General features: G+C 49.0%; 5 protein-coding genes across 5 annotated transcripts; 2 read left to right on the top strand and 3 right to left on the bottom strand.

Moving 5' to 3' along the window:
- Positions 1 to 854: 854 nt before the first annotated feature.
- FPOAC1_013567 (uncharacterized protein) lies at positions 855 to 1,217 on the bottom strand (the record flags this gene model as incomplete). The annotated part of the gene is made up of 1 exon (XM_044857908.1): positions 855 to 1,217. The coding sequence occupies one exon, from the start codon at positions 1,215 to 1,217 to the stop codon at positions 855 to 857; it is 363 nt and encodes a 120-aa protein (XP_044701290.1).
- Positions 1,218 to 3,042: 1,825 nt separating this feature from the next.
- Positions 3,043 to 5,403, bottom strand: FPOAC1_013566 (uncharacterized protein; the record flags this gene model as incomplete). The annotated part of the gene is made up of 5 exons (XM_044857907.1): positions 3,043 to 4,101; positions 4,160 to 4,231; positions 4,267 to 4,461; positions 4,520 to 4,663; positions 4,753 to 5,403. 5 exons carry the CDS (start codon positions 5,401 to 5,403, stop codon positions 3,043 to 3,045), a joined length of 2,121 nt encoding a protein of 706 aa, XP_044701289.1.
- An 11,262-nt stretch (positions 5,404 to 16,665) lies between these two features.
- On the bottom strand, positions 16,666 to 17,334 carry FPOAC1_013565 (uncharacterized protein; the record flags this gene model as incomplete). The annotated part of the gene is made up of 3 exons (XM_044857906.1): positions 16,666 to 17,065; positions 17,114 to 17,205; positions 17,230 to 17,334. The coding sequence occupies 3 exons, from the start codon at positions 17,332 to 17,334 to the stop codon at positions 16,666 to 16,668; spliced, it is 597 nt and encodes a 198-aa protein (XP_044701288.1).
- Positions 17,335 to 17,399: 65 nt separating this feature from the next.
- On the top strand, positions 17,400 to 17,882 carry FPOAC1_013564 (uncharacterized protein; the record flags this gene model as incomplete). Its single annotated transcript, XM_044857905.1, has 1 exon — positions 17,400 to 17,882. The coding sequence occupies one exon, from the start codon at positions 17,400 to 17,402 to the stop codon at positions 17,880 to 17,882; it is 483 nt and encodes a 160-aa protein (XP_044701287.1).
- A 4,827-nt stretch (positions 17,883 to 22,709) lies between these two features.
- On the top strand, positions 22,710 to 24,512 carry FPOAC1_013563 (uncharacterized protein; the record flags this gene model as incomplete). Its single annotated transcript, XM_044857904.1, has 1 exon — positions 22,710 to 24,512. One exon carries the CDS (start codon positions 22,710 to 22,712, stop codon positions 24,510 to 24,512), a length of 1,803 nt encoding a protein of 600 aa, XP_044701286.1.
- Between the last annotated feature and the right edge of the window lie 159 nt (positions 24,513 to 24,671).

The raw sequence follows: 24,671 nt of genomic DNA, 5'->3' as shown, positions 1-24,671 counted from the left end.
AGGCGCTTACATGCATGCGCCACGCTTAATCCACTTTTGGGCATTTTTGGTAAACTTACAATGGCAGCTTACTGACGCTGGACCTGCACCTCACTGTATGATCCAGCGTCACAAACATAACGCCATGCCACGCCCGCAAAATCTAAACAGGATGCAAGACTATGGACATGAACCAATTACTTGAGTCTTGCCAAGTAAAGTAAAATCGAACACCTGCCGAGCACGGGATCGCGGCAATTTTATGATCGCCAGGCAGGGGTATGTAGCTTGGGTGGAACGTGGAGGCTGACGTACAGAAATGGCTTACTGAAGGTATCACGATCGGTGGCTCGCACTGTAGATTTAGGCTCCACTTAGCCCAGGCTTACACCCCGGCTGTTGGGTACTTGGGTTACCTCGAAGTACTTCTTTTATCGGCTAAAATTTGCTTAACCACAATAGATTAGTCTATTTTGGCCGATTTGTTTGCTTACGATGTAGCTTGATGTACTTTAAAGTACCCACCCTAGATTAAACAAAGAGCTTGTTGTTCAGGAGAGGAAGCCACCAGTGCTGAATACTGTGATATAATACAGTACCAACCCTTGATTCAGACGTCACCTTCTTTGGAGCAAAAGTACAGTATTGTCTTGTTACGAGCGTCATCACCTAACCTCACAGACGGGTGTGCATCAAGAACCTTTTTTTTCTCAAACCTTGCGTCGCTCCAGAGACAAAATCGGACGTTTGCAGAATTCTAGAAACTGCCTGACCAGGGTGTCGTGGCTCTTTCCTTCATGAGTCAGAAATTGCACGACACTTTTCTCGCAGCCCGGAAGTTTGGTAGTGTAAAAGATCATATAGCAGCAACAATCTCACAGCTGAGCATTTAACGACATGCCGTTCCACCTCTTTCCCCTGCTGCCGCCCGACTTGCGCGTGCAAATATGGGATGTTGCTCTGCGAGACGCAGCTATGTCGGTGGTATCCCTCAACATGGACATCATGTGCCCCTCAAAGAGTGGATTGCCGTGCGCATCAGAGACAGTTCTGCCAGGTGGTTCATATCGTATTGCTTTATCATGTAAAGAGGCTTTATCTGAGTGGGAAAGGGCAGCAAGTCTCTTCTCGGAGTGGGCATCTGTTAAATTATTCGTATCCCGAACGGTGTTCTTGCTCCTCGATCTAATGCAGCTTACGTCAAACTCGTCGAGCGAGACCTTCGTAGCCTTAGACATGGTTGCGAATATACGACATGTCGCTTTCTTTGCCGAACCAGGGATCAACCTGATAGAAGCGTTGACAGTCCTGACCAATTTCAATCATGTGGAGACCATTTCCATAGTCCTTCCGGGTTGCTTTGTCGAAGATACGGTCTCATTGAATCGCCACAAAATCCTTTCCACGGCGCATTTCTTGGCTAGCTTGATGCATGAGTCGCCCGCAAGCACCGCACAGCGTACTACGACTAAACCAGCCGGACTCTATGTAGAATGCAGTACTATCGATCGTAAGGTTGAAGCATTTTATACGCGCCCAGATGCCCCTTCAGTGAGACTTGTTTCACCTTTGTGCAGTGAAGGTTGTCGACATCATCAGACGTTTACCAGCAGGTCATTGGGTTATTCTCTATTTGAATGCACCTAACTCGGAGTACCCCTACCTTTTGCGCCAATTTGTCGTCGCTCGCTAGGATATGTGTATAACCTAAGAGAGGAGAGGCCACCGCGCTCGCCTTCGGCAGTTAACGTACCGTAGACCGTATACTCAACTTCTGTACTATCAGTACTTGCCAACACGATTGGACAGCCTTAAGAGACTTCTGGTCCGAAATACGCCTGTTTTCGGCGCCCTACAACTCGAATGTTGCCCCCTCCGTCCACCGTCTTGGTGATTTCCCTTCATCGATCCAGACAACTTGACTTGTTTTATGCATAATCGGTTTCACGTGGATGGGCGACAAGGGATCACAGGTATAGCTCCATAGATGCTGCAGCAGATTCAAAGGTTACACAGCCCAGACCAGGAACTCCATGATGGTTGGCTACTGGAGCGGTAAGAGGGGTATGGAGTGACGACGTTGGGAGCGATGAGATGATGACTGCAGCACATACGCGGTTCTGACAAGTAGAATGAGGTCTATCCATCAAGAGCAAATTTGGTTTGGACTCAACCCGGCAAATCGTGTATTATTAGTCGAGTAACTAAGCTACTGTTCCAAAAAGCCGGACTCGCCCAGTCACAACCTGACTGACGCACAATGGTCGATTGGTACAGGGTGGTGCGAGTCCAGCGTCAGTAACTTATTGTTGTAGTTTTATTGAGAGTGCCCCAAAACGGACTAAGCGTGGCGCATGCCATATGCACAGCCGGAGCCGAAATCAACCCTGCCAGGTATCAGTCATAACGGAATCTAGGTATTTCGGCGTCCGGGCTTCGAAGACCTGTATTATAATCGACTTACAATCACTTGATTCTTATTAGAGCCAGCTCGGACTATCCTCATCATCTTTTCCGGTCGTGCATGGAGGTTAAATTCACTTGAGATCACTGAAACCCATCTAAATGCAGTTAGTGAGTACGAAGGGCAGGGATCATACCAGCGTCGGCAGTACACTGGCCATGCGCCACGTTTAGTCCATTTTGGGGCACTCTCAATAAAAGTACAATAATAAGTTACTGACGCTGGACTCGCACCACCCTGTAGTTGATTCGTGTTTAGCCGCTCAAAAAGGCTTCTGAATGCATACTACTCGTTGGCTAGCCGGGAGGGGGTGCCAACTAAGCAAGCTTAGTTGGCCACAAAAGTATGAGACAAGGCGAAAAGTGTGAGACATCCCGGAAGATGCCCACTTGGCGTGATTTGCACCAAAATACCATTTTTTTCAATCAAATGACACTCAAATCTTGTCAAAATAGGCTCAAACTGATGAAAAGGCGTAGTTTGAAGCTTCTATTGATTTATTGGCTATTTCAGAGTGGGAGAAATGACTGCGACGGCTCTGGTGATGCTCTGGCAAGGGAAACAGCTTCCCTGCCAAAATGTGCCGTATATCTGTTTTCTTAGCCAATAAGGCTATCTTCTTGTGCCGTTCTTATTCCCCTGATGATATCACGAAGTGACTCATGAAGCTGCGTGTGGTGTTGATAGGGACAAGGAGTTGAGGGAAGTGTAGGTAGTGATGACTCAGAGTCAGGTGCACAGGGCGGCGATGAGGGCATCTCGACTTCGCTGCCGCCGGCGACTTCAATTACAGGAAGAATCTCGTCTTCTTCATCCATTTCCTCGTGCTCGTGTGCTTGTGTGAGGTTGAAAGTGACCGTATCATCACTGTGAGGGAGGCCGGTGAGATCAACGGCGCTGAGGGGCTTCGCGGCATACTGTGCCTTGCGGATAGCTTCACGCACATCATCAGGGAGTTGTGTATCTATCATATAGCCGTCAGTCTCTTCTTTCAGTGCTTGAGTCATTTGTGAACGCTGTGTATCCATAGATAAATAGTCATATTGCTTCCCTGTGTGCTCCAACCACTGCTTGAACTGCAGCCTCTTTGGTATGCCGTTGACGATAACTTCTTTATTCTCTCGCCACTCATCCTTGAGGCGGTTCATCTCCTTGATGATGACAGATCGTGTTAATCGTATACCCTGCTTATGTTGCTTCTTCTTATCGTCGGCGATAGCCTCCTCTTGTTGATCTCGCAGATCTTGCAGCGATACTGTAGGAATAAGGTCAGAGACAGTCTTTGCGCGGCGGCCTCGCTTTCTCTCGTGATACCGCTTTTCGATGCGAGTTCTTCGATCATCCACGTACTTTTTGATAACATCCTCAAGCACCACAGCTTCATGAACGATGTTGCGAATGTGCCGGAGCCCTGCGAGCGTAGGAGAACTGAGGATATCGTGATATCGCTCGCCGATGGTCTCGGCGGTGCTGGAAGCGGCGTGAAATCGCATATCTAAGGGAAGAAGTGAGAAATGAGCAGGCGTGAAGGTCTTCTTCTTCTTGAGCTGCTTCCTGAGAAAATATTCTATGGCAGGTCGGTCTGTGGGAGGGTAGATGCCCGTTTTTTGGAAGCCCGAGATGATGTGAGCGGCAGTGAAGCCTTCATTAAAGATCTCCTGATTTTGGTGAGAAAAGGGGCCTTTTTCGGTGAAGGCTGATTAAGAAGGCACATACCTGAAAAGCTCCTGCAAAGGCACGCCGGCCAAAGGTAAGATTTCCCTTCCGCAACGCCTCACGAAGCTTCTTCTGATGCGCTTCCTTCAGAATTGAAATACGCCTACATCCATCGGCTGGAGTATATGCGTTGAATGAGGCGGAAGAAATGCTACGAGAATATTGAACTTTATCATATATTCTCGTAATTCGAATGAGCCGTGGCCTGTGAAGCCGTCGATAACGAGCAGCCGCCATACAGCCTCATCATAAGGCCTCGCCGCGGGAGGCATATCGTGAGTAACCAAGCGGTTATTTGTATCCTGAAGGTGCTCATTACACCCAAACCACTCTTCAAAAATCAAGCTGACGTTTCTGTACAGTAGCAGATTTCTCCCACGAGCATCGGTTGAAGTGCTTCGCCCACTCGAGCGTTATCGCCGCACTTGAGAATGCCGAGTCTGACTGAGCGAAGCGCATATCAGGATCGCCTTCAATGAACGCCCACTCAAGCGTTGGCAACGACTTGAAGATCAGCCAGGGGGCGTTGTTGCGCCGGCTGCGTTGCCTAAGCCGATGACTGTGCAAGTCTCGCGATCTTGCGGAGAAAATACCTCTGTTGCTGACTTCTTCTTGGTGCGTACAACGAGGCATTCCATCTTATCTCGTAGCATTCCGACTCTAACTCCTGCTTCATCTGCATTCCAGGTCTCTGATGCACCGATATTGTACTTCGTCATCACATCGCTGAGGCGTTGGAACCACTCCTTCGTATCATCAACGCCGCCTTCCTCATATTCGGCACGCGAAGCTTCTCTCGACTTCAATATCGATTTCGCAAGCTCAGGATGATCATCGCGGAAGCGAGAGTACCACATCTTGCTCACAGGTCTCGCATCAGGATCACGGCGGCGCCGCAGAGTAAGTGCTGCATCTTCTATTTCCCACTTGGAGGCAGGCAGGCCTGACTTTTCCATCCAGATGATATAACACACGATAGCTTCTTCTTCCTCATCCGTGAGTTGCCGCGGGCGCCCCATCTTAGGATCGACAACATCCTCATAATCTACGGTATTCGCAGCCTCAAGTCTCTTGAAGATGCGGCCGATAGATGCACGAGCAGAGCCGGCATATCGAGCTTCAGCAGCACGAAGAGTCAGTGGCTTCTTTCGGCGGCCGGCAGCATCACGATTGAGACCGCGGCGAAGTCGCTGGCGTGAAAGAACAACGGCCTGAGCAGCTCTCAGATTTGATTGTGAGGGCATAATTTTGATGGACGTGATATATGACTTTTTTACTGATTGATGTCCTAGAAATCATTGGTTTTGGCGGGCAAAAGTCATGATTTTGCGACAGCAGCCTGTGCGGGGTTGTCTCACACTTTTCGCCTTGTCTCATACTTTTGTGGCCAACTAAGCTTGCTTAGTTGGCACCCCCTCCCGGCTAGCCAACGAGTAATACCCGTTGGCTCATGTGGGCCCGAAGGGCTCAGGCGAGCCAACCTAGCAAGCTAGGTTGGGCACAAAATCGTGAGACACGCACAAATTCGTGAGACAGACCCCGCACCTGCCCGTGTCGCCTTTTTGTGCCTTTTTGTATGTGAAAACGCCTAAAGTCAGGACAGAAATCAGTGAAAAGAGCACAAATTGTGTCTAACCTCATTATGCCGTCACAGGCAAATCTAAAAGCTGCGCAAGCGGTTGTTCTTTCTCGTGCCCGGCACCAAAAGGGCTTATCTCGCGATGCTTCCAAAGTCAGCAAGCAGCCTCTTTCTCTTCGCAATGCCGAGGCACGGCATCACGGCTCCTCTCGTGCAACTATTCAACGGATCGTGAAGAAGCTAGAAGCTGCAAATTCCTCTGATTTGAACGATATCGCTTTCAAGACCGCTGGTCGCCCGAGAATCCCTGACAGATGAAGAAGAGGAAGCTATCGTCGCTTTCGTGATGTGGATGGAAAGATCAGGACTTCCTGCTTGCAAAGGCGAAGTTGAAGATGCAGCCAACACGCTGCGCCTCCGCAGAAACCCTGATGCGCAGCCTGTGAGCAGAATGTGGTATCGCCGCTTCCGTGACGATCATCCTGAGCTAGATAAATCGATTCTGAAGTCGTTAGATAAGTCCCGTGAAGCGTGGGAAGTTGCAGGCATTGACGATGTAAAGGAGTGGTTTAAACGACTTGCTGAACTCATCACGAAGCTGCAGATCGGCGCTTCTGAGATTTGGAATGCTGACCAGGCGGGAGTTAGAGTAGGAATACTGCGAGAGCGAGTAGAATGCCTCATTGTACGCACTAAGAAGAAGTCTCCTGCCCAGGTTCTTTCTCCTGCCGACCGAGAAACCTGCACAGTTATTGGTACCGGAAATGCTATAGGAGATACGATTCCTCCCTGGCTTATCTTTAAGTCTTTCCCTACTTTGGAGTGGGCGTATATCGACGGTGATCCGAATATGCGCTTTGCACAGTCAGAGTCGGCGTTCTCGAACGGCGATATCACGCTCGAGTGGGCGATGGAGTTCAACCGGCATTCTTGGGGGAAATCTGCTACTGTACAGGATCGTCAGCTATCATTTGAAGAGTATTTTGGATGTGATGAGCATCTTAGGAAACCGCTCGAGCATCACATTTCATTTGATGAGCCTCCGAAGGAACGCACACCTGCAGAGAAGATCTGGCGGCTTCTTATTATCGACGGCTTCACCGGTCACGGCGCCTTTGCCTTCCGTGAGTACTGCATTAAATTCGATATCCTCGTTGCCTTTTTGCTTCCTCATTCAACGCATAAGCTGCAGCCGATGGATGTTGGAGTATTTCAGTGGATGAAGAATGCGCATCAGAAGAAGCTTCGTCAGGCATTGCGGCAGGGAAATCTCTCATTTAACCGCCGTGACTTTGCTGGTGCCTTTATGGTAAGTTAGTAATCCTTTTTCTTCTGCAAAATGTATGCTGATTATGGCAAAAAAAGGAAATCTTTAATGAAGGGTTCACTCGTGCTCATATTATCTCAGGCTTCGAAAAATCAGGGATTTTTCCACCTACAGACCAACCTGCAGTCTCATATCTTCTCCAGAAGCAGTTGAAATCGAAGCAAGCGGTTGATCCTGCATACGCCTCTCTTCTGCCTCCAGAAGGACGATTTTCCGCCGCTTCTGATACCGCCAAACACGTTGGAGAGAGATATCACGATATCCTCAGTTCTCCCACTCGCGCTGGTCTCAAGAATATCCGCAACATCGTCAACGAAGCTATGCTGCTAGAGGATACGATTAAGAGATATGCTGACGATCGGCGAAGTCGTATTGAGAAGCAATACAATAAGAGAAAGCGAGGGAAGAAAGCAAAGCCTATAGGGGATTATATTCACAACGTGAGTCTGCAAGAAATACGTGATCAACAAGAATCCTTTATCGCAGAGACTCGCGCCAAAGAGGGGAAATCTCAACTCCGTACCGCACGCAGTATCGCGATCCGAGAAATCGAGCGCTTCAAATCAGAGTGGCGGGATAACAAGGAAGTCATCGTGAACGGCGTTCTAAAGAAGCTACAGTTCAAGAAATGGCTTCAACACACCGGGAAGGATAAAGATTACCTTTCTATGGATACTCAGCGATCCAAAATGACCGAGTTACTGAATGAGAAGACTGACGGCTTTATGATAGATACACAATTACCGCAGGAAGTTAGAGAATCTATTCGCAATGCCAATTTCGCAGGGAAGCCGCTCAACGCGGTAGATTGGTCAGCCCTCCCCGGAAGTGACGATAGTGTTATTTTCCAACTTACGCATCCGCTCGCCAGCGAAGAAAGCGATAAAGAAGAAGAAGAAGAAGAAATACTCCCACTTCTCGATTTGTCATGCCTTAGCGACGTGGAGATGCCCTCATCGCCGCCCTGCCTTCCTAATCACGAGTCACCGTTGTCCTCTCCTTGGCCCGGTCTCTCTACACCCTGCCCCTTTCAACACCGCACTCAACTTCACGATTCACTTCGAGATCTCATCAGGGAGGAAATAATAGTTGCAGAATCCAGTTACAGGGCCACAGAAGACGCAGATATACTATAATTTGTATGGGGAATTGTCCTGCAAAGCAGCATAGCCTGGGTGCTCAAACAGTCACTTCCCCGGCCTTCAGATATTCAATAGTCAATACATCATCACGAGCAGCTTCAAACTACCGATTTCGCCTTCAACTTACATTTTTGGACGCCTTGTGATGCACGGAATATCCAAAAAGCTGAAAATCGCACCAAAAAGCGGGCCCTTCCGATGTCTCACGAATTTGTGCGTGTCTCACGATTTTGTGCCCAACCTAGCTTGCTAGGTTGGCTCGCCTGGGCCCTTCGGGCCCACATGAGCCAACGGGTACTACCCCACGTCATCACTCCGCTATTTCGGTAACTCTCGTCCTCTTCCAGTCATCAAGTCGAGGCAGAATATGGACTACGTTGTCGTGTACGATCGACTTTGATGTATCTGAACCAGGATGACGTCAAACATAGACATACCTATTAAGCATTGACAGCGCAGCGTGGTATTCCAAAAGATATGAAAATTTATCTCTGAGAGACGAATCCCAAAACTCAATCGCATCTTCAAGGCCACGACAGACCAGGAGACTGGAATCATACTGCTTGCTCTACTACCCAAAGCATCCTCCCCCTCCCCCACGGTATGACTTGTCCCAATCCTAGTATAACCACTCGATTGCGCAGCGCTGTCGTCGATTGGAACAAGCATCTTCAAAGTATCAAAGACCCAGACGACGCCTTTCGCCAGGAGCGGGCTCGTATAAGCGATGTGTCAAAGAAAAGAATCGAAGAGTTCTATCTCAATACCCTGCAGGGCAATGACAATGAAAGTAATAACGACAACGTTGACCTTCTTTTGCGATCCCTCCTCTCCGACGGCCAGCAAATGAAGGAACTTGAGACGGAGCACGAGGTTACCCGAGCCAAAAAGCAAGAGCTACAGGATAAAGTAGCCGAGTCTGTAGGGAAGAGAATTGTTGCAGATTTGATCGACATCCTAGGCCTCACTACTGTCCAGAATCTGGTACCTGCGGTACTTTCTCCACCAGAAGGAACTATATCAGCAACCAAAGACTACGTCGATGGCGCGAGCCTGCCAGCTCCTGATGATATGGACGCACCACCAGCTACAACTGGGCTTACCACACGTTCCCGAACCTACGGCGCAAGAAATAATGGAGTTCGTCGAAAGATGACTCCGTCGATAGGTCCATCTATGCCTGAGGGTGACAGCTCGGTAAGTCATCACATAGTAGCAGTCGTCATTATCCAGTTGTGTAATCGTCTGCCTTTTTTCTTCTTTTACACCTCAGCGTCTTTTATCTTTGTATTTCATACCAATAACTTCTGCCTGTGTCGTTGCTTTTCTTTTCTTTTTTTTCTTTTTTCTTTTTTCACTTTTTTTTCTCTCTCATACCTTGTATCACTTTTCCCTCCCTTGTTGTTACGATAATCCAAGACTTATCCGGCTGATAGTAACTTAGCTCAAAAGAAAGCGACAAGCGGGTGATTGCGATGAGCAGGATATAAAGCAGGAAAAGAAGACTCCCCGAATTTCAACAAGACAAACGCCATCCCTTGCTGGAAAGAACAACACGGACAGCGTAAGCTCATTGACGACACCTTGTACCAGATCCGGGGATTTACACCAACATAGCAATGAGACGACTGTCTCCTCCAGCAAGAAAGGGATGAAGCTGCAATTGAAGGACATCAGACTCGATGTCAACCGCCGCTCCGCTCGTGTCATGCTTCAGAGACATCCATTCCGAACCGACCTGTCGGTTTGCCTAGTATTCTTCCCGCCAGACCACGCCAGTGTGGGCCTCGATACTGCGGTCAACCAATCGTTCATGCCTACATTCGTCCAGCTTGTGAACCGACGACGAACCGCAAATGACCCGGAGGGTCCAGCTGCCCTGGGAACTGTACCACCACCCGTTGATGCTCATACGGGCCTCAGCAGCGGCAGAGGGGGGTGAGGGAAAGGCTGCCAAGAAGTTTGAAAACAAGAAAGGATGAACAGACACAAAGTTTCACGGCAGAAATCTAATGTTCGTAGTCTACCAACTAAGGAGTAATATTGAAAAACATCTCGACATCTAGTGCATCGTGTGATCCAGTACACTCACTGTTGATTGAGGACTTGACGTTACCTGTGCTCATAATATCGATTCGTCCGTGGTTGCTACGTCGGCGTTCTGCTCTACACCAAAGACCCTATAACGGGCCATGGTTCTAACCCGTCCGCCGTCTCTCTTCACGAATCTTGGTGACCACTTTCTGCATCGCACCCTCTCCATTATCCTCGTCATATCGCTCTGGATCGATCAGAAAATTCCATTTATACGGTCCGTTACAGTCACAGTCAGGCCTTTGCGACATGGCTTTCTTTCTCCAAGATTGGCCATGTTCCATCATCGGAGCGGCCCGGCTAGTTCGCGAAGCTTGGACCATGGCATGTAGCAATGCCATCGTAGATATATCGGCAATGTCTATGCTGTCGGGAACGAGATTAGAAGGAAAATTAAAGATTAACAGAATTCTTCGTCACATCAACATTACATACTGAGATGGTGGATGAGCCGATGTGAGCCGTCCAGGAATCATGGTCACACCAAGGTTGTGGTAGAAGTTATAAAGCTAAAGTGCACGAGCACAGCCCGACTACCACCAGTGAATTTATGCAGGACAATGGAGAGGGACATTAGACAAAATGATCCACAAAGCCCGTTTTGGGAGGCATCTGTCTCGTAGGTAACGCGTGCCGCATACATCTTCGTCTGTTACCTCAAGAGATCGTACCTGAACACGTCTTGTTGCGGAGTGGATAGCTTTCATAGTTGTAGGGTATGCGAGGGTAGACAGCCCGGTCACTCACACTGTTTCCGAATATCTGACACGCTTGATAGTCGATGATTTATTAAGGGGTAAGGGTGGGAATCAGTTGATCAGAAGACTGCCCGGCTTTCTCGGCCTCTTTCACTCAAGATAGGCAACCGGCATAACTAAAGTCATACGTAGCGGCCTTTCTAAGTATGCTCTCTGTAATGAACGCCGCAGTGCATCCTCGTGAAAGATCTTTACATAGCTACATTGAAAGGGGCTTCCTCTTGAGGTTGTAGGTTACCCTGCAGTCAAGCCACGAGACGCAAATCCTGTTGGCATTATTGTGCAGCGGATATGAACGGACGAAATCGGCGACGAGACCTCGACTTGATATTTACCTTCATTATTGCAAAGGGTGGGGCAACATACAAAGATACCCTTTCGGACGATAATCCACCATCAGTGTTTGGCTATCAAGATTGCTTTCGGAATGGTGGCATCATAGTGTATGAATGAATTTATTCCGCCCGGGAGGATACGCCTCATAGGGCAGGGAGCATCATAGTGTGTGAGCATTGGACGTCTCGTAATAGAAAAGATGGGTCAGTGAGTCGATTGCGTAATCAAAACAGTCCCATTGAAAGGCCAAAATTTGACGATTTTCTCATGGGCATCACGTAATCAATTCTAACTCAATTTGATCTAGTCTATTTTTACGCCGGCTGTACTCATTTAAATTCTTTTTTTTCTTCCCATCTTCTGTTCCTTTCCTCCAGGACGTTACACAAAGCTCCTGCGAACATAAGTCAGAGTGCAAAGCCTCCTGCCGTTGTAAGACAGTTAGAGATATAATTACGCTCCTGCAATTTTCTTTTTCTTTTCTTTTTTTTCTCTTTTTTCTTATTTTTCTTTCTTTTTTCTTCTTTTTTCTTCTGTTTTCTTTTTTTTTTCTTCTGTTTTTTCTTCTTTTTTCTTTTTTTCTTTCCTGTCTTTTTTTACCAGTAGGTCATGTCGTATGTCCGTTATAGGACTCTTTGGACTGGTAAGCATCTCGTGTAGGCTCGATCAGTCCGCCTCGTAGAAACTACCGGCACCGTGCTCCTAGGCGGACAAATTTGACGGCAAGTTATCTTCTAGTGTCCCTGATTGGCGGCGGCGGTTTTAGTCCCTAACCAAGCCTCTGCCGTGGGATGAACTCTTAATTGCCCGTATCGTCTGTAGTAGTATAGGTAGGTAAATATCCAAAACGAAAAGCGGCCAATCTCAGCTTTCACAGGACTGGGGTATGGACAAATTAGCCTGGGTTCCTGAATGGGTGACACTCCGTCCGGTTTCGGCCCAAGCGTGCACATATGCGGTCGGTTCTGTAGGACGGATCGGCGATTTTGAGACTCTGAGCACCCACTTAAAATTTTAACAAGAAACGGCCAAATTAGGCTCGCCTTACCCATACATCAACCAACTACACATGAACCCCAAGTTCGAAAAGTCAAAAAATCGCCATCGACGGAGCATATCCTAGAGGCAGTTAAGGCCTTTCGTCCAAAACCGTACGATTTAATTCCACTCGCGTTCGAGTCGACTTTGCCTTAAGACCTACCCACCCACACCCGTGAGTGTCTTGACACCATGCCAATACTGCACGCCAGCGGCTTAGTTTAGCCGAAAGGACACTAGTCTCTAATCCATACTTACATACCTTGCCTACTTTTTCGTCCTCGTCTCCCCAAGCCCATGCTCATGCTGTTCCTTGCCTTGCATCGTCCAAATTGTGACCCGTTTCCTGAAGCCCATAACTGTCAGACCCTGCCTGTATTCGGTCCATTGATGCACATTGGTGTATTCATGTTGTGTTTTGTCCAAATCCTGCCCCCTTGAAGGTACTGCCATTCCGGTGCGTAATCTTGAAATATCCCCTGTTTGCATGCGACACCCCAGCACCTGTCCAATTATAACAGGCTACATACTGTGCCACTCTACCCCTACCGGCCAAGATAAGCCGGTATGCCACCAGCGACCGCTGACAGGCCTAGCATAGAACCAGCGACAGCCTCGGTAGCTCTTCGCCAAGGCCATTCTTAGTTCAGCAGCTGGGCCGCTTGGTTTTGCTTGTTGACACAGATTCTGGCTGCCTTAATACCCCTGTGCTGGTGCGCGTGCTGTCATTCCGGGTAACTTGCCTAGCTTCAGTCTAGCTTGGACGATCTACATGGTCTGGCGCCAGTTCTTCAGCGCCTCGCTTCGTTCGACCTCGGTCACTGGGGGTCACACGCATGCAATTCATCCAAGTGAAACACATCATGGATAGACAAACCAGAAAGCACAGACGCAGAGATGAAGAGCATCAAAACTCAATCTGCGAAGGACAACGTCCGCCTCCGCCGCGTCTATTTTCTGCTTCTTTGATCAGTGAGAGCTTAAAAAATAAAAAATAAAAAATAAAAATAAAAATAAAAAGGAAAAAAATAAAAAGGAAAAGGAAAAGTGGACCTACAAGCCGCTTTGGCTACTCTTGGGGGTGAAATTCATGGCGACAGAGTGGAGCCGTGCGATACAGTAAAACGCAAAACAGTCGCCCAGCAATTCCCTCCTATAGGGTTTTCAAGGCAGCCATTGCTGTTGGCAACCACGATAAGTTGTAGAAAATCTAGTCGCGCATCGAACTGGGTCATTTGGCTATGAAACTACAGACTACCCTATACAAGTTAGCATCCTGCAGCGGCAGAAATGTGCCGCCAAGAGCTCAAGGCCCGGCTACCTGGCCACTAGATCGGCGATCAAAAGTCCGTTTGGGCCGTTCCTGTATCACGTGATATGGGTTCAATGCATGATAAGTCGATCGCCATTACCGATGTAACCTCAGCGCTGAGCGGTCGACACTAGGTGGGGGCAAGCAATTTACGGAAGAACGGAAGGCAGAAATAGGACGCTGAACAACAAGATCGACAACGGCATCGTGAAATCGAATTCACAACCAGGGATTCGAAAGAGGTGTTGGCTCTAGCAAACACTGGACCCACCTCTATCATGGGTTTCCCGAGGATTGACCATTGGATATGATGACTCTACAGGGCATATCGGCAACTTTAGGACGGCCGTGGCTGCCCACGCTAGATCCTGACGAAGAACGGCTAATTTGGGCTCCTTTTTGCTTTATGCCAACTAGGTAACCAACTAGGTAACCAACTGTAGGGGAACACCAAGTTCCAAAAGTCCAAAAATCACCGTCTTTTTTTTCTTCTTTTTTTCTGGAGGAGACTGGGGCCTGTCACCACAGGAGGAACGGGCTGTTCGTCCGGCCGTGCGACGCAGAAGGCCGCGGAGAGCCAAGAAGCGGAATCCCGGCAAACGCTTCAGCATGAGAGGGGCTTTTGTTGACGGAAGCGCCCCCTGAATCCCCTGACCATAAGACACGCTTATCTAGGTATGTACTAAAGCGAGCAAGCCTTCCGCCTTTGTTGAAGGCATTTTGGACGTCTACGAGAGCCTTCTCCTCCTTGTGACTTCGTGGTGGCGGGGGGGGGGCAATAGGGAGCCTTCTGTATGCGTTCTTCCCAGATTGCTCGCCGGGTCTGGAGAAGGACGAATCTGGCCGTGATCATGATGGCCACTTGCCCGGTTGAATGGTCTCTCTGCGACTTGTGAAAGGGACAGTACAGTGAGGTGCGGGTTCACCGTCAGCTGTTTTTTTATCGTGCTTTTATGAAAAGTGTCCCAAGATGGACTGACTAGTGTGACGAACGACCCATGCATAGCCCGAGCCAGAATGTACCCCACCATCTCTCAGCCATAATTGTCTCTTGCTTTGTCGGCGGTCCGGGATAGGGTACCAATATTCAGACCAGCCTATTATAGCTTCAATCATGTGATAGATCTTTTCGTTAGTAACTATCCCTTCATCCGACTCGAGGTGATTTCCATCCTCGCTTTAATTCCTTGATGCTGATCAGAGTGCTGTTAGTAAACAACAGAACAATGACCCCACTAGCGTCATCTGTCACTAGGATTAGCGCCGCAGCTAGTCTGCTTTGAGTCAATTCAACAAAATTATGATGAAGGGCTACTGACGGTGAACCCGCACCCTACTGTAGCAACGAGACAGCAATAGCCAGTCGCACTGTTAGCCAGAGTTGTGACATCTCCTTGCACTCTTCTAAGTTATGATCTATCGTGGAGTATGGGTAGGAGCAAGTGATTTACGATCATGTCGGGATCCCATGACGTGCGGCAGGTATCTCCCCCCATAATCAGCTCCATAACAAGTAAATGGCATTTCCGGATAAACTTTTAGCATTCATAATCGCCGTGCGACTTCGTGGAATAGCTCTTTACGTTACGTTACATGTTGCCGCCAGGCATGATCTTCACGGGCTTAGGAAACATGACAACTGGGAAAGACGAGCTGTCGCCCGCATGCCATTCTCTCCAAAATCGGCTTCTTTGATTGAACTGGACAAAATGGGACGACAAGCCAGATAGTTCCCGGTTACTGGCGATTGTTTGATCGGTGACGTTATAGTAAATGACATCTTGTGTGAAAAGTCCAAAAAAGTGCAGCACGATTGATTATGCGGCCCAGGATAGCCTAAAGCGGCTAGACGAGTATCCGTAGAAGCGGCCGATTCTTGACAGCTTTTGTGCTCATCACGTAATCATTCTAACTGGATTCGATTTAGCGCCACTACTTTTTTCTGTTTCTTTAAAGCACTTTCTTATCAGCAATCTTGTTTAGTTCCTTTTTCTTTTCCACTTCATCGCAGGTGAAAGTCGGTCGAAGCAGAGCTCCCACCACCCAAGTCGGTCAGAGATATAATACAAACTCCCGCAGAGTCGGTCAGAGACATACAAACTCCCGCAGAGTCGGTCAGAGATATAATACAAACTCCCGCAGAGTCGGTCAGAGATATACAAACTCCCGCAGAGTCGGTCAGAGATACAAACTCCCGCAGAGTCGGTCAGAGACATACAAACTCCCGCAGAGTCGGTCAGAGACATACAAACTCCCGCAGAGTCGGTCAGAGATATAATACAAACTCCCGCAGAGTCGGTCAGAGATACAAACTCCCGCAGAGTCGGTCAGAGACATACAAACTCCCGCAGAGTCGGTCAGAGATATACAAACTCCCGCAGAGTCGGTCAGAGATATACAAACTCCCGCAGAGTCGGTCAGAGACATACAAACTCCCGCAGAGTCGGTCAGAGATATAATACAAACTCCCGCAGAGTCGGTCAGAGACATACAAACTCCCGCAGAGTCGGTCAGAGATATAATACAAACTCCCGCAGAGTCGGTCAGAGACATACAAACTCCCGCAGAGTCGGTCAGAGATATAATACAAACTCCCGCAGAGTCGGTCAGAGACATACAAACTCCCGCAGAGTCGGTCAGAGATATAATACAAACTCCCGCAGGTGAAGATCGGTAGAGCAAAGCTCCCACCACCCAAGTTGGTCAGAGACACAATACAAACTCCCGCAGAGTCGGTCAGAGATACATACAATACAAACTCCCGCAGGTGAAGATCGGTAGAGCAAAGCTCCCACCACCCAAGCCGGTCAGAGATAGTTTTTTTTTCTTAGTTTTTTTTTTCTTAGTTTTTTTTTTCTTAGTTTTTTTTTCTTAGTTTTTTTTTTCGTAGTTTTTTTTTGTTACTGTCTTTTCCATATATCTATGATGTAGTTCCCATGCGTAGGTCTGGGTCGTGCCGTAAGACGATTGAGGAGATGCGTTGAGGCGCGAGCGCTCCGTGTAGGTAGGGTTGATCGGTCCGCGTTGTAGACTCGTAGCGACGTGCGGGCTTCGGCTCTGACGGATAAATTTGGCCATAAGCAGGCTCATGCCGTCCCAAATCGGCAACGGTAGCTTTTGGCGTTTGTCCAGTTTCAGCCGTTAGTTCGACATGCTCCTGATTGCCACTGTGACAATAAGGCCTGTAGCGTCCGCTGTATGCGTGGGTGAGTATCCAAAACTGGAGGCGGCCAATCTCGGCTTCCACAACAAGGTTGTGTGGCCGAATATGTGCGATTTGGCGACGTTCTTGAACGCGTGGTACTCCGTCCGGTTTCGACCTGAATGCTCACGTATGTATACTATCCCGAGGATTGACCATTAGACACGATGATTCCACAGGGTATATCGGCAATTTTAGGACGGCCATGGCTGCCCACGCTAGATTTTGACGAGGAGCAGCCAAATTGGGCTCCTTTTGCTATATGTCAACTAGGTAACCAACCAACTGCACGCGAACACCAAGTCCAAAAATCCAAAAGTCGCCGGCATTGAGTGTTTCTGGAGGCGACTGGGGCCTGTCGTCCAAAAACGTACAAAACGATTCCATTTGTGCTCGAGTCAATTTTTATCTTGGGATCTGCTCATAGCTGCGAGCAATCGAGCCTTGACACAATGAGCACTCATGACCTGGCGCAGACTCACTGCAATACTGTGCAGCATGCCACGCAACAACAGCTTGAGCATCCTGGCCTCGATACTACCTCACCACAGGAGGAACGGGCTGTTCATTCGGCCGTGCGACGAACAAGGCGGCGGAGAGTCAAGAAGTGGAATCCCGGCAAACGCTTCAGCATGAGAGAGGCTTTCGTTGACGGAACCGCCCTGCTACGAAAAGCGGCCAGGCTTGCGAGGTTCGACGACATTGCTGTAGACTTGTGCTTTTGGGACCTGGGCTGCTCGTCATGGGTTGGTGTGGAGCCTCGACCTTCTGGCGCGATAAGCCGCAACATTAGAGAGGTACGTCTGGGTCGTGGCCGCTTTACCCCACACTGCCCGATAACTGACTACCCGTGGATTCGACCTAACGGAGACCCCACTCATAGAGTGGGCGGCAAAATTCTGGGACAAGGGCAAAATTCTGGGACAGCCAAATAGGTGTAAATAGGTGCAAAAGATTGGTATTTTCATTCAGTCTTCGTCACTTTTGGTCCGAATTAAATAGAGATTGCTAAAATGATAGTATTGGATTGATTTAAAGCTATATCCAAGAGCATTTTATTATGCGATGTATATTTCTCGCTGTGTTGCGGCCGAAAGTTGATGTGATTACTGAGGAACCGTCAGACTTGCTTCCTTCGGCATAAGGTCTTGTGACTTACCTGCCCGGCCTCCCCTCCCAACAGGGAAAGTGCCGACGATATAATTTACTGTGTATTTCGCGGGCGAAGCGTATCCATGATTCTGTGATATGTGGAGGAGAAATTCCTTTCAAATTCAACAGGCGGAGGAGGGAGAGGAGGAAGGTTGGGCTCTTCTTGCGTAAGATCAACTACCTCGATGACTTCCTCATTGAAATCGGAGTCATCTGATTCTCCTGTGACGAGGTTTTCAAGTAACCCATCTTCTTGTGTGTTGCTGAGTTTAAATTCAACTCCATCGCTCGAAGGAAGTGCAGGCATATCTTGCAACGGGCTGCGATAAACACCAGCAGCTGTTGCACCACGAAGGCGCTCGTAGAAACGCTGCTGAGCAGAGGAACCGCTCGTATCATAGTAAAATCCGTTCCCAGGCGTTGCAGGCGAAGCTTCTCGTGATGCCGGAGCAATAGTAATAACATCATCCTGTATATCCTTGTTCTTCCACTCCTTCCACCGCTTGAAGCTAATATGAATCGGCTTCCCGTTGTTATTGATATCGTATTTGTGTTGCTTCTTCCACTCGATTTTCAGGCGATCATCCTCTTCTTTCTGCAGTTGCCTCCAAGTGCGATGTTGCCGGCGAAGCTCTTCTGCTTGCTCTTTTTGCGTTGTAGTGGCAACTTGCTCTTCTATCTGCTGCACCGTTGTGCTGTTCACGTAGAGGCCGGTGGGATGAACTCTTCTTCTACGCATCTTTCGACTATTTGCAGCGGAAATGCGGTCAAGGCGGTTCTTGATATGACTTTCGGCAAAGGAATTTAGTACTATTGCTTCGTTGAGAACGTCGTCAATAGTGCTGTATGCCTCGCGAGTAGGCGAGCTGAATCGTTCACGATAGTTGTGCCTGATGTGACGAGAAATCTCCCGAGCATCTCGGAATCGTGATTCTTGGGGAAGTAGGGATTGGATTGCAGGGGAGGCTTGAGAGAGGATAGACTTCTGCTTTTCCTTTAGCTTTTGTATGACTTCTGTGCCGTCAGGAGGAAATATTCCACTTCTCTCAAACCCGTTAATGATATTGTGCTTTGTGAAGCTTTCATCGATGATCTTCTGCAAGCGAGCAACAAGATCCGAGCGCTTGAAGTTCAGAAATCCCTCGCGGATGTGCTTGCGAAGTGCCTTCTGATGTGCAAGCTTGAGAAGCTGAAAGACTCCTACATCAAGCGGCTGTGTGAGATGCGTTGAGTGAGGCGGAAGCACGAAGATCTCGATATCAAAGCGCAGGCAATATTTCATAAATTCCAAGGAAGTCTTGCCTGTAAAGCCATCGATAACAAGAAGTCGCCAAATCTTTTCCTTCTCAGGCCGCTCAAAGTAAGGCCTTTCCCAAATGAAATCAGGATTATCGATATCTCTCATAAACTCATCACAGCCGTACCAATCAGTAAAGTTTATACCAAGAGCTCTTGCCTTTGCTGTTGCTGAGAAGGAATGCAGGTTGAAATGACGAATCCAATCCATTGAGATTTCTGCATTAGAAAAGCCGGTCTCAGAGCGTGCAAAGCGAATATTCTTATCCAAATCATTAACATCCCACCCTTCTGTTGGCCACGATTTGAAGATCATAAACGGAGGGATAGTATCTATTAAGTACTATTAGAATAAACTACAGAATCAAGAGAATACTCACATCCTTCAGCATTTACAGCCCCGATCATCGTAGCCGACTCGCGGTTCGAAAAAGCAACAATCTCGTGTTTTGTGTTGCGTTTTTTCCTCACGATGACCACCTCAAGCCGCTCACGCACAACGCCTATTCGTATGCCGCATTCATCGGCGTTCAGGATCTGAGATGGCCCGATATCTCTTCTCTGCACAACATCAGCAAGGTTAGTATAGAAATCCTCAACCTCCTGAACTTCGCGTGCTTCGAATTCTGCTCTCTCACGATCAAATGCCCGTACTAACTTCTTCTTCTGTAGCTGCGGATTATCCTCAAGAAAGCGTTTATACCATCCTTCTCCAACTGGGTGCAATGGAGGAGTTCGTGATGCCCTCAACTCGTTTGCGGCTGCTTCAATAACTGACTGATTTGCAGGAAATCCACATCTCTCGAGCCACATAACGTATGCAACGACCGCGCGCTCCTCACTTTCATCGAGATTCCTTGGCCTTCCAACGCTTGTATCACTAAAAGCCGGCTTTCCAGCGAGCTTCAGCGATCGAAGATGCCTCCCTACAGCGCTCTTGGAGGTGTGATGCTTGACGGCGGCATCCCTTATAGTGATAGGCTTTCTTCCGTTACGCTTGGGGCGGTTTTGTGATACAAGGACCTCCCGGGCGGCTCGTACAGCATCGTTGACGCGATACGGATACGGCATTTTATCGGCTAGATCAAAAAGGCAGCTTCATAAATGAGAGTCGACTGAATTATACGTATGTGTGTATTGGAATTCATTGGATTTGGCGGGTGATTCTAATGAAGTTCCGACAGGGCGGGGTATCCGGCTGTCCCAGAATTTTGCCCTTGTCCCAGAATTTTGCCGCCCACTCTATGAGTGGGGTCTCCGTTAGGTCGAATCCACGGGTATGCCCTAAAGTTCGAGGGTGGGAGTGGGATCGAGGATGGGAGAGCGATATTCCGAAAATGGTTGCGCTCTCTACATAATGGAATCGCCAAATACGTCGAAGCATATGGTGTCCCTTGTCGGTTCAAATGTTTCGACCCTTTCAAGGAACAATGGCTTGTCACCATCGGGGCGCCCGCCGGCTGGCTCATGGATTCTCAGGATTGGGAACGCGCAGTGAGTATAGACCTGAAATGGAACACCAAACCTCACAGCTGCTTACGAAGCCTAAACAGTGTGAAAGTCGCTTGTCCCGTGAAGCAAGATGGAAAGCGCAACACGTATCGGGAGGTGGCCGACCCAATATCTCGACTAGTTCTCAAGGTGTAAAGAGGGAGGGAAGGAGAGAGAGAGGGAGAAAGAGAAAGAGAGGGAGAAAGAGAAAGAGAGGAGGAAACACCCCTAATCTTGACGGGTGATTCGACCAACCGATCTATGTGATGGTTCGGACACCTGTGAGTCTAGCTTTTAGACTGTATCTACAACTGCGAGTACACACACACACACACACACACACACACAAGTCTATTACGCCCGGCAGGCCAGCCCCCAGAGGGCTCTGAAGCTAAGAATACATACATCTCCCTCATTATTGCCTTGCTCTCGCCAAGCCGATGAGAATTTAGCCTTATCCTTTCCAGTCCAGTTATCGCATTTCTCCTTGGCCCTTCTAGATGTTAGTAGTAGCAAGTCAACTTGAAGCCTATTTCCTCCAAGTGTTCAGCTTCCTATCGTCGGCGGGCTGAAGCGATGGCTGCTGTTGACTACTTGAGGGTGTCGGGGGTTATCGGTTAGTGTTGATAAAGTGTTGCGGGGTTACTGGTATTCCTGTCATCTCTGTTCTAGGCGACCTGTGGCGATCGCGAATCTGATTGTGGCTCGTACTGCGTCCATGTTTGGCGTCCATTTCACGCATCGGAAGAGAAAATGCTCTACCGTTTCCTTTGCCCGCCCACATGGACACTCATCTGTTGGTGCTGCCCTGATCTGATATAGATATCCGTTTAGTCGCGCCATTCCGGTTCTAAGCTGCGCCACTACACTGGCTTCCTTCCACGACAACTTGTCGTAGAGCATACGCGTGTGTTTACCAGGCAGAGCTGAGTCGACCTTCCTAGAATGCTTGCCAACTCCCTCCGGCAACTTTCTCTTACTTTGCAGATCTGCTCTCAATCGATTGAGAATTGTGGTCTTCGCTTTAACTGCTCCCCCCTCACTGCGAGTACAGTAATACTTCTCACCAACACATGTAATTGGTCAACATCGTGAACAAGCATTAGTAAGCTCGTGCGTTATCAATCAAAACATATTTTCACATCTTCTTTACAATAGAAGAACGAATACTGGCAAGCAAGCAAGCAAGCAAGCAAGCAAGCAAGCAAGCAAGCAAGCAAGCAAGCAAGCAAGCAAGCAATCGTGATCCGGATGAAAACTACATGTGTACGCGTTCGGTAGAGACAGGAAGTGTGAATATGATGGGATGACAAGCTTTCCTGTCTGTTTCAGGACCGAGAGCATTTTTGGATCGATGCCCTTACCACAGAGACGTACCTCTCGAACGGGCTGCCGCGCATTCGATCGTAACAAGACAGCTTAACTCGGACGCATCTGTGGACGAGGGTCAACTGCTACTGGTGCTTACCATATGTACCCTGCTAAACCTGACATAAATCTCGGCCAATTTTGTCTACACTCTTTCTTCGATGTTACGGGAGACCTGCGGTCGTGCGGCCTAAAGTGTGCAAGAGTAGTTCCTCCCGATATTGACGACTGAGATCCAATTTTGAACAGCCTCAATAACCACCGTAGATCGAGCTGAACGTATGTGAATGGTGACGCAGGAACTGTGCGTATAGTTTGTATAAGATGAAGCCAAGGCATCTCAATAACTTCAATTCGATATAGGAAGAGAATCAGCCTATGAAAGAACCGCATTTCCATCTAACTTGTCGACGAACAAACAAATGAACCAAGCCATATCCCCGCATGACCAAGTGATGGCATGCGCCGCAGCACATGAAGACTTTGGTCGTCATCACCAAACGGCCAACCATCAACGAACAGCAGTTACCAAATGCGACATCATCATAATGGGCGCCGGCGCCGGCGGCTTGACTGCGGCGGTAGCGGCGGCAGCGGCGGATGGTCGGCGCCTCAGAGTCATCCTGGTAGAGAAGGAAGATCATGTTGGCGGCACAACTTTCAGGTCCGGTGGCTGCATGTGGATGCCCAACAATTTTCTCATGCAGGAAAATGACATCAAAGATAGCAAAGAACAAGCCGCGCGCTACATCAATGCTGTGGCAAAACTTGGAAGCCCGGTCCTTGAGGAACAAGCCGTTAATGTGGACCTGCGCTATGAGCGCCTCGACGCTTTCTTGACGCAGGGGCCCGAGATGATGAGATACCTTAGAGACCAGGGCTTCCGATGGATGGCCAAACCGTCCCAGTTCCCAGACTATCACCCGCACGTTGACGGTGCGGTCGAGCATGGCCGCACCTTGGACCCAGCGGTTTTCGATGCGGCAAGCCTGGGCCATTACCAGAAATACCTCCCGAAGCCAGACGGCGTGCCTGTGGTCCCTAGGTTTGAGGACTTCCGGGTCTTGACAAGGTTGCGTTCTTCCAGCCTTTATCCTGCGGAAGCCTCGGCTCTTCCGAAAGGAATGGTGAGGCCTATGTCCATGGGGCGATCGCTCATTGCCCAGCTTCTCAAGATGTGCATGGAACACGACAACGTAGAGATTTGGACTGGCTTGGAGCTGAGCGAACTCTTGCTATCCGATCACGATGGAGGCGTGATAGGAGCAAGAGTTCACCGCAGAGGCGGTGAGGAACACGTTGACATACACGCATCATTGGGTGTGATCTTAACCACAGGAGGTTTCTCCCAGAACCAGAAAATGAGGGATGCATATCTAGGGAGAACAACCGCCAAGGGGGCAACTTCGGTCATGTCAACCAGGGCTGAATGGAGTCTAGCATCTAACGGGGACGCTGGCATCGCACTGCAAGCCGGGCTGAAGATTGGCGCTGGTAGTGCACAGCTTGGTCAAGTCTGGGGTATTCCCACCATGGTCGATCCTAGGACGGGAAAAGTGACGGAAGCCATGTTTGCCATATCCAAGCCCTTCTCCATAGTAGTCGATGGCTGGGGCCGCCGCTTCTTCTCCGAGTCCCAGCCCTACGGCGAGGCCGTTAGGTCCATGTATGAGAGAGCAAATGAGGACGCAGAAGCGGCCGCATTCTGGCTTGTCTTTGACCAGAGATACCGGAAAAGATATCCCATCGGGAGCCTCAAGACCGTCTGGCAGATTGATCAGGCTATCGAACGAGGCTTGCTCTTGCACTCGGATACTATTGACGGCCTAGCTGAGCAGATAGGGGTGCCGAAGCACAGCCTGCAGGCGACAGTAAGCGAGTGGAATACAATGTGTCATCAAGGTATAGATAAACATTTCCACAGAGGTGAGGACAGGTACCAGCAGTTCATCGGCGATCCAACTGTGGTACCAAACCCATGCATGGGTCCTGTCAAGGAAAGCCCGTTTTACGCCATCAGAATCTTTCCCGGTGATGCTGGCACGCGAGGCGGCCTGCGGACTGACCAGCACGCAAGAGTGCTCAGGGCAGACGGGAGCGTGATTTCTGGTTTGTTTGCTGGGGGCAACGCATCAGTTGCGCTTCTTGGAACCCAGGGGGTGGGAACGACACTCGCCCCTGCGATGACCGAGGGCTTTGTCGCGGTGAGATACATGCGGCAGCTGGCTGACGGCGGTGGCGCCCTGCTCACGGACTAGAAAGACGCCGTAGTCTACTAGTGTGTCTGGCGACATAGTCAACAACGTCCGTATGCTATGTCACCTTTGACTCGGTTATATTGATAGACGACATAGTGTACGAAGATAGAAATAGGGGAGTGGCGGATCGTCGTACCGGACTCATGGCGATACACCCTT

This window comes from Fusarium poae (genome assembly GCF_019609905.1).
Source record: "Fusarium poae strain DAOMC 252244 chromosome Unknown contig_2, whole genome shotgun sequence".
In the NCBI taxonomy this organism is placed as follows: Eukaryota; Fungi; Ascomycota; class Sordariomycetes; order Hypocreales; family Nectriaceae; genus Fusarium; species Fusarium poae.
This window is presented reverse-complemented; position numbering and strand designations above follow the sequence as displayed.